Genomic DNA, 9,725 nt, shown 5'->3' with positions numbered 1-9,725 from the left:
GAATCATTTTTCTCTGGACTTGGAGCAATAGTAAAATTGTCTACGCGTGATCTATAGCCTATAGGTCACGAGTCCGAGTCGTGAAACCAATTGTTCCATTGATGTTTGCAACCAGGGCCGGCTCTATGTATACAAAAATAAGGCATTGGCCTTAGGCCCCCAATTTTAGGGGGCCTCAATTTTTTATCAAGAATAAATTATGTGTTAATTTTTTAAAGAAAAACATTAATTATTTATGATAAAAAGTATATATTTAAAATTATTATTTTCTTCTCTTCAACCCCATTCAAATAGAAGAAATCAAGAAAATATTGTTTTATTTTCTTACACTCTCTCTACTAATACTCACATTATTTTCTTTTTAACTCCTTTTACACTCTCTTCTTTAAATTGTTGATAAGTTAGAGTAATTTTCTGTCAAAAATATCAATTAATAGTTGAAAAGTGTTGAACAAATTGAATTGTAAATTCTTTTTCCATTTCTTCTTAGATTTTCAAGCATTACAACAACCATAGTAAAATGTGGGGTAACCAAATTATCAACTTCATCAAAGCTATGGTTCTAACTCTTATATTTATTTGAAATTTGTCAACTTATTACTTGTAGAACCATGTTAACAATTCATATAATGATTGCCCGAGTAAAATAATATTTTTCAACGTTGAATTAATAAAATCTTATTTAAAACTAATAATTGAAAAAGAAATCGAATAAATCATTTATATATAAAAAAAATATTAGGTAATACTTTGCATTTAGAAATGTAAGAGAAAATAAATTTTAAATAAATGCATGTGAAGTTTATTTAGATTTTAGGCCTCTAATTAAGATTTCGCTTTAGGCCTCCAATTACGTTGAGCCGCCCCTGTTTGCAACTATGCACCAAGGTAGGCTGTTTGCATATGTCTGTGTGTGACTTATAGGTCACAAGGTTTGAGCAGCGAATCAGATGTTGATGGTTGCATCAGGGTAGGTTTGTTACGTATATGTCTCCGTGTGACTCAAAGGTCATGGGTTCGAGCCTTGGAATCAGTCATTGATTCTTGTGTTCAGGGAACACTGTTTACATATATGTCTCTCTGTGACAGGTCTCGGGTTTGGGTCGTAGAATCAACCATCTATTTTCACGTCAAGGTAGGTTGTCTAAGTTACACCCCCTTGCAGAGGCAGAGTTATATCATTAGCTATGGGTTTGGACGAATCTAGTAGCTTTTGCTTAGATTATGTATTTATATTAGAAATTCATGAAGTACATATAAATATTTAGTTGTGAACCTAGTAACTAAAGACAACTTATGTGTTTTGATTACAAATTCAAGATTCATAAACTTTAAATCTTAGTTCCGCCTCAATCTGAGACATGTAATACTTGACAAGCAAGTTTTCTCAAGTGGCATAACTCTACTTTTTGAATCAACCAAAGAAAGAACTACAATTCTTTCAAACAAGAACAGAAGATACTTTTAAAAGTTAAAAAAAAAAAAAAAAAGGCTGTGTACTTTTTTGAGTTAATTTCTTGTATTATCACTTGACTAACAATTTTTATTTTAAAAAGTCACTCAATTTTGCTTTATAACACAAAATCACTCAACTAATGGTAATTATATCATAAAGTCACTTAACTTTATTTTGTAACAGAAAAGTCACTCAACTATTGTTATTTCAGCTACATAGTCAAAATTGCCGCTATAAATAATATTAAAACTGAATGTCCATGTATAATATGTGTATTAATTTATACTTGAAGAGCAAGTTTTGGTTGGTGACTAATATAATTAGTGAATAACTTTTAGTTACTATGAGACTAATCTAATTAGAATCTAACTAATTACTTGGTGACTAAGTATTTTTCTCTTCTTATAAATAGGAAGGATCTCTTACCATTTAAAATGTTTAAGATCAATATCAAGATCATCAAGTAAAGTCCCAATATAAGTAGCAATTTGTGTTCCATCAAACTTAAACTATTTTTTCAACTTCTGTTACTACTCAAAAACACTTATTTTTTCCTTAAAAACTCGCTTAAACACCTCAACTCCTTAAAATAAGTACTTTTTTCAAACATACTATAAAAAAATCATCTATATTTTATCCATTCATAATTAGATGTAGAATTTGAACAGATGTTTTGTACTATCTTCTTGTTTTGGAACATTACAAGTTAAATACAAAAAAAGTCATATTCTTATTTTATATCTGTCCCTAGTGTAAAAATATAATTCAAATTTGTCCTTATTGATCTATTCCAAATCTATATGCTAAATATCTTTTTTTATGTATATCCTTGGGCTAAATATCTTAAAACTTGAATCTATTTATTTATGTGAAGGCAAAATTTGAGAAGGGAAAATGGATATTCAAGATATTGAGTGTCCACTTATAATATCAAAATCAAGAAATGAAGAATCCAAGAATAAGAGAAAATGTGATGATTTTCTTGAAGAAGTTAAGAAGATTTTGGCATTAGCAGGGCCTTTAATGTCAGTTAATTTTCTTCTATATTGCTTACAGGTAAGGGCGTCAGATGAACGAGTTAGGTTGAATTTGAACGGATTAAAATGAGCTAAGTTGATAAATTTATCGAGTAATCCATCCAAACTTAAAGGGGTTGGGTGGATCATGTTTTTATATATGGGCTGATTTTGTAACCTCTATTTATAGGTGATTTCAGTTATGTTTGTTGGTCATCTTGGAGAGTTAGCTCTTTCTGGTGCTTCAATGGCTACTTCATTTGCCACTGTCACTGGTTTCAGCTTGTTGGTGAGTATTTTGTGCTTCACATCTTTTATATGTAGATGAGAGTTTAGTGTTGTCAAAGGCGCGTAAATGCTCCAAATTTGAATATGTACACCTAAACACGTCAACTCGTCTCCACTATGTCAGTTGAACACTCCAACATACAAAATGATCACCTAGACACCTCTAAGATTTATCCGTTATATTGTATCGGGTGTCCACAAGACATTATTGGAGACAAGTTGGAGTGGTTAGTTGCCAGTTGAGATTAAATTGAGGTGTCTAGACATGCACTCTCAAAGTCAGAGTACTTGTCTGCTAAGGCCAAGTTTGGGTGTTTGTATACATATTATGCCTATAATTATTAGTCTTGGACTATACATTCATATATTTGTCTCTTTTGTTTTTCCATTTGCGCCTTTCTTCAATAAAGCTCACACTTTATTTGTGCTTTGCTCTTAAAGCCCAAACAGACCTTAGAGCTTTTTTTCCCCATTTTCGCCTAGTTATCTCTCTATATCAACTTATGTGGCATGCATTTGACTAGGCACGGAGTTTATGAACGAAAGAAAGTAAGACTTTGAAATGCGACATGACATTTCTCTGGCTACGAAGGAATACCATAAGGATAAATTGTTTCTGATATGCAGACATGTTTCATTCTTTTTGGAACAGACTAATAAGGAAAGAGAGTCAGATAAAACGAAATAGACAAGCATATGATATTTGAAGTAGAAGAACTTGTGTTATAACAGTTTGCTTCTTTAACTATTACTCAATTTGTTTAATAAAAATCTACTTTTTGATCTTTGCATTTTTATTTTTTTTATCAGATGGGAATGGGAAGTGCATTGGACACAATTTGTGGGCAAGCATATGGTGCAAAGCAATATCATATGCTTGGTATCCATATGCAAAGGGCCATGATAGTTCTTCTTTTAGTCAGCATTCCCTTAGCCTTTATTTGGGCAAATGCAGGACATATTCTTGAAAACTTGGGACAAAGTCCGGAAATTGCAGCCGAAGCAGGGGATTATGCACGTTTCATGATACCGAGCATCTTTGCCTATGCACTACTACAATGTCAGATGAGATTTCTACAAGCTCAAAACGACGTCCTCCCTATGATGCTTACTGCAGGAGCCACAACTTTGCTGCATTTATTCACTTGTTGGTTTCTCGTGCTAAAAACCGGCCTTGGCAACAAAGGGGCTGCTCTGGCTAATGCTGCGTCTTACTGGATTAACGTGTTCTTGCTAGCTGCATATATTGGGATATCGCCTTCTTGCAAAAGTACTTGGACTGGATTTTCAATTGTAGCGTTTTCTGATATCCCGAGATACCTTAGACTAGCTATTCCTTCAGCCGTTATGGTTTGGTAATTCCTCGGCCACTTCTTCTTACCAATGCATAGAGCCATAGACATATAATTCCATTGAATATATGAAAAAATCGCCTTTTTTATATGCACGGTTTCAGCTTGGAGAGTTGGTCATTCGAAATGATGGTTCTGTTATCTGGTCTTCTTCCTAATCCGAAACTAGAAACCTCAGTTCTTTCAATCAGGTTAGTTCTCAAACACATTTAGCACTATCACATTCAACATCATGTTTCATTCATATTTCGCCTTGTGTTAACTCACTGTTATATACTCCATTTTTTCAGCCTTAATACATCTTCAATGATATACATGTTGCCTTTTGGACTAAGTGGTGCCACAAGGTGAAAATTTTCATACTCCGCGTTTTCCTTCTTTCAACATTACCTTATAACTGTTTCTCACATTTTTTATCTTTGTTCCTCATCAGCATAAGAGTTTCAAATGAATTAGGCGCTGGACGACCAAAAGCAGCTCGTATAGCAGCATATACTGCATTGTTCTTAGCTACTACAGAAGGAATTCTAGTAGCAATGTTCATCATTTCGATTCGTAAATTTTGGGGGCATTGCTACAGCAATGAGGAAGAAGTAGTAACATATGTATCTGAAATGTTGATGTTTATAGCAGGATCACACTTCATAGATGCAAATCAATCTGTACTTTCAGGTTTGTTTCAAATCCTAAAAAGGAACAGTTCCTTTTAGACATTTTTTCAACAATCTTATAGTTTCAATAATGTAAAATTTTAGGTATTGCTAGAGGATGTGGTTGGCAAAAAATAGGTGCAATTGTTAATTTGGGAGCTTATTATCTATGGGGAATACCTGCTGGTATTGTATTAGGTTTTTTCTACCATGTTGGAGGAAAGGTACTTCTCTATGCATTTTGTTTACTTCTTTAACTATGTTGCTCGGACTCTCTAACAGTGTCACACAGTTCGTGTCAGATTCTTCAGAAGTAGTGGATGTTTTGAGGATACGGGACGGTCGTGGAAGCATTTATGGACTATGTTACTCGGACTTTTCAAAAATGTTGAGGGTGCATGTACGAGTGCGGCAACATTTTTGGAGAGTCTGTTTGACATAGTTCTATAATGCATTATGACAATGAACTCTCCAAGAATGTTGTATGGTGCGTGTTGAATCCTTCAAAAGTAGTACATTTTTGGAGGATCCGACACGGTGCGGCAACATTTTTGGAGAGTCCATGTGATATAGTTCTTTAATGCATTATGACAATGAACGTAACTCTCCAAGAATGTCGCTTGGTGCGTGTCGGATCCTCCAAAAGTAGTGCAGCTTTTAAGGATCCGACATGAACGTGGGAACGTTTCTGGAGAGTTCGTGCAACATAGTACTTTAATGTATTATGACACCAAACTCTCCAAAAATGTCATATGATGCATGTCAGATTCTCCAAAAGTAGTGCATCTTTTGAAATCTGACATGAGCGCATAGGAGCATTTCTGAAGAGTCCGAACAACATATATAGTTCTTTAATGTATTATGACAACACTAATGATTTTATACTTTTTTGTATGTTATTAAAAGGGACTTTGGTTGGGACTCACTCTATCACTTCTTGCTCAAGCCCTCATTTATTTAGTAGTTACACTCCAAACAAATTGGGACAAAGAGGTAAATCTATTTATTTTTTTTCCCTCCTTTAAAAAAAACTCATATCAATTGTTTTGATGTGTCACTTCTTCCTTAAGGTCTCTTTAGAGACGGTAAAATCAATTCATTTTTTAGTGACCATTCAAATACGCCCGAATTTGAATAGGTTGAATTCTGACAATTTTGTTGACTTGACCTAACAAATTGAACCCGAAATGACGAACCTAACTGTTAGGTTTTTAAAAAGGTGAAAGTGCAATCCGCACAAATTTAATCCAATCCGTCCATTTGTCAGTTCTATTTTCATTATATATTTTTGTGTTTTTTAATAAATAATGAAGTCTTCTTTGTCCTTTTTTTTGTCCTTTTTTGTAGGCAAAGAAAGCAGCTGATAGGGTGATTCCAGAGTTAGCATAGAAGAAAATGTTTTAAAGAAAGTATCATATAGAATTGAACATTTTGGATCTACAAATGGTTTAGTTTTGGGACAATTTTGTTCTTGTTTTAGTTTTGAAAAAATAAATGTGAATATTTTGATTTTGTTTTGGTTACATAATTTTTGGAATTGGGAGGTATGAACTTCCCAATGACAAGTTTCCTTTTCAACAAAGTCACTTTCGCCGTCAGAGTTTAAATTAGAGGGTTGATTACAGATTCATCTGAACTCAATAGCTTTTACTATAAATTAGTTGTTATTATTATATACATTATTGTAGACCCCTTCAAACTTCTAATCTTGAATTCGCTTACGTAACAAATGTGAGTTTGCATTTTCTTTGATCTCTAAACCTAACAAGTAAATATAATTACACACATGGAAGATAATACATGATATTAAAAATTGAGTATGAGAAAAGCCATCTTCCTTCAAATATAATGCATGATTTATAACGCCTAACTTATATATTTTAGACGGCTTCAAATAGTTTTTTTAATTCTATTTTGTATTGGGTGTTTGTGTCTACTTTGATTATTTTATCGAGTATTTTCTATTTTTCACAAACATAGATGTCATGTAACTTTATTCACTAAATTCAGACAGATTAAATTTAGAAGAAAATCACCTTAAGTTTTATTTTTTTGCCTTTTGCTAAAATTTGAACGTGAAATCATGATTGTCCCGTTTATTTCATTAATCACTATGTTCACACCCTTGAACCCAAGTGAGTCAAAAGGCTGATATAAAATTATAATTCTCTCTTTCCTTTTCTTTGCTTTTTTTTTTAAAAAAATAATTGTTTTGTCTGTATGTGTGGGGTGGGGGTGGGGGTGGGGGGTGGGGGAGAGCCAATATCAAACTATCCACAATATATCAATATAGCTGTCATAGCCCCAACCAAATTCTACTTAAAAGACAAAATATATATTTATTTAGTTTGTTTCCATTTCGTGTATGGTATTTACTTTGGGGCACTGATTAATTAAAATTTGTATCATATGAGATTCATTTAAAAGAAATTGCTTTTTATCAGTGTTTTTTTCTCTTCATATGATTTAAATTTGAGACTTTTAATTTAGAATGGAGGAATCACGAAGGAGTTGTGCATCACATTAATGATCTATTTGCCGATTAATTAATTAATGTGATATCTTAATGAATGTATTGAAAACTGATAGGAGAGCCCGACATAATTCGTTTCTAAGAAATGACCTGAATCAATAGGTTCAACTGTAATTATTGACTCGTTAAATAAAATTAAAAAAAAGTTCAATTAAGATTCAATAATTCGCCAATCGATTAATAAATTTTAAAATAAATTTGGGACTTTACACTCTCCTTCTATAATATGATTTTTAGTATCTCGATATATTCTCTTGTAGTTTTCTTCTTTGGCCAGCTCAAAAGCTATCCATATGCATGATTTGCATTTTTTTCTAATGAATTGACATTTTATAATTTATATGTGTATTAGTACTTATTATGGTGTTGGCAATATAAACAAATCATTGTTGTGCTCAAAATATATTTATTTCTTAGAAAAATTAAGAAGGTTGTATTATTTCTTTCCTATTTTATTTCTTTTCAATCTCTATCTTACTAGTCAACTAATAACTAATTAAGATTATTAAATATTTTTCTTAATAAATACAAAAACTTAGAGATAATACTATAATTTATGTGTGGTTGCCACGGATGCGAGAAGCCATCCTCACAATAATATCTTTCCGTTCTCGAGAAAGGTTCTTCCCCTCTTCTTTTAAATTTTGAATTTGACTAAAGAGCTGTTTTTTGAAATTAAAAAAAAAAGTTACAAATGTATGTGAACAAGAAACAAATTGAAGAACATGCCACTTTACAAAAAATTCCCTAATTTGGTACTAATATTTACTTTATGGTCATTTGGATTTTTTTACAACAAGGAGAAGATAACATTAACCCCCACACCCCACACCCCAACAAAAAGAAGGAAAAGGAAGAAAAACCATATTATATCTTCTTTAATAAGTTTGTTGATGAGGGGTGAGTGGTGATTCAAATCACAAAATGCGGTGGAATAGATGAGATTCTTTCACTTTTAATCAGAAGTATTGACTTTGAGTTATGGGAACAAAAACAATCTTGATAAAGAACATTTTTCTCTTTATTCAGTTTTGTGCTCCACAAATTCAAATATATCAATGATGAGTTTCGAATATCAGATAATTAAAGAAAAAATGATATATGATTGTACTCAACTTTATTATTTCATTGGAAGTGGAGAATTTCTACAAATTGGGCAAGTTGGATGAAGCCTTAACCAAGGGTCAATACATTTAACATGAAAAATATGACCACAATTAGACAATAATCTTAACATATCATTGTCTTTATAATCACCCAAACAAATAGAACATCCGGAGGCAACAATATCATCATCAATATTATTATTATTATCCTCTTTATGATAATAATGAACTTTTGCTTGAGAATATAATAACTTTGGATAATTTCTCAAAATTTCTTCATCAATACCTTGTTGAACAAAAACCAATTCATCACCAACAATTGTAGAGCTACCATGAGAAGAAGATGATGAAGAATTATTATTAGGCATGTTAGAATTGTTGCGCGATCGCGATCGCGATTGGATACATAAGTAAGAAGCATAAGCCATGACTGAAAATAATATTAGGACACCAAGTGAAAATCCAATTCCATAGCCATAATTTTTTCCAAAAGTTTCTTCACTTAACTCAACATCATTTGGACCTTCACTATCTTCCATAATTGTATTGTTCATGATGGAGTAGAAGGGGAAAAAATGGAGGATCTAATTGTGGACTTTTTGTGAGATGGAATGGAAAATGAGATGCATAGAATTATTTAATTATATATATATATATATATATATATATTAGTGAGGGACATGATGTCATGAAGGACTCAAGCAACCTAAAAAGGGTTGACCAAGGAAAAAGAATCAGCACAAATGCTTCGTACATTGGATTGTCATATTATTGCTTTGAATAGAGATAATTATTGATATATTACAATATAGGTCAAGTGATACTGATCGTGTGAAAAATTATTAAATTGTTAGTTCATATATACCCCCACCCCCTCCCCCGTCTCTAAATACTTGTCGGGTTTCATTTTACAAAAGTCAAACATATATTTTGATAACATTTTGCGATATATCTTTTCAAGAAAAATTGTTACTTATAATATCAAATTTGATTCTCGAGAAATGAAATATGACAATTAATACATGATAAAAGAAGGTATAATTTTAATGATTTCTTTTTATATTTGTAGGGTGTGGGGGGAAGAGGGGGGCGGGGGTTAAGGTCATTACCAGTCATGTAGCTTCCCAAGATTGCAACTTGGCTAGTTAAACTAGAAACTCATTCTTTATCCATGTTGACTTTAACTGACTGGTGGAGTTGAGAAATTTATGTGAGGAAAACTTATGCAGTGATAAAATATGTGTTGTGAGAGGGATTGATTTACAAAACAATTATAATTGAGTTTAAAATTCAAACTCTAGTACAAAGTACTATTTCTCATAGG

General features: G+C 32.2%; 2 protein-coding genes across 3 annotated transcripts; one reads left to right on the top strand and one right to left on the bottom strand.

Moving 5' to 3' along the window:
* Positions 1–2,287: 2,287 nt before the first annotated feature.
* LOC125850671 (protein DETOXIFICATION 16-like) lies at positions 2,288–6,508 on the top strand. Of its 2 annotated transcripts, XM_049530525.1 has the most exons (9): positions 2,288–2,512; positions 2,663–2,761; positions 3,571–4,115; positions 4,217–4,303; positions 4,403–4,459; positions 4,546–4,784; positions 4,868–4,986; positions 5,669–5,755; positions 6,110–6,508. In XM_049530525.1, exons 1-9 carry the CDS (start codon positions 2,351–2,353, stop codon positions 6,149–6,151), a joined length of 1,437 nt encoding a protein of 478 aa, XP_049386482.1. In that variant the 5' UTR covers positions 2,288–2,350; the 3' UTR covers positions 6,152–6,508. The 2 variants fall into 2 exon arrangements, with proteins under 2 accessions (XP_049386482.1, XP_049386483.1); XM_049530526.1 differs by lacking the exon at positions 4,403–4,459.
* Positions 6,509–8,408: 1,900 nt separating this feature from the next.
* Positions 8,409–9,019, bottom strand: LOC125850668 (putative RING-H2 finger protein ATL71). Its single transcript, XM_049530523.1, has one exon. It carries the CDS (start codon positions 8,953–8,955, stop codon positions 8,416–8,418), a length of 540 nt encoding a protein of 179 aa, XP_049386480.1. The 5' UTR covers positions 8,956–9,019; the 3' UTR covers positions 8,409–8,415.
* Positions 9,020–9,725: the final 706 nt, after the last annotated feature.

This window comes from Solanum stenotomum, unplaced genomic scaffold (genome assembly GCF_019186545.1).
Source record: "Solanum stenotomum isolate F172 unplaced genomic scaffold, ASM1918654v1 scaffold18507, whole genome shotgun sequence".
Lineage (NCBI taxonomy): Eukaryota > Viridiplantae > Streptophyta > Magnoliopsida > Solanales > Solanaceae > Solanum > Solanum stenotomum.
The sequence above is the reverse complement of the archived record's forward strand: the minus strand, read 5'-3'. Positions and strand labels throughout refer to the sequence as shown.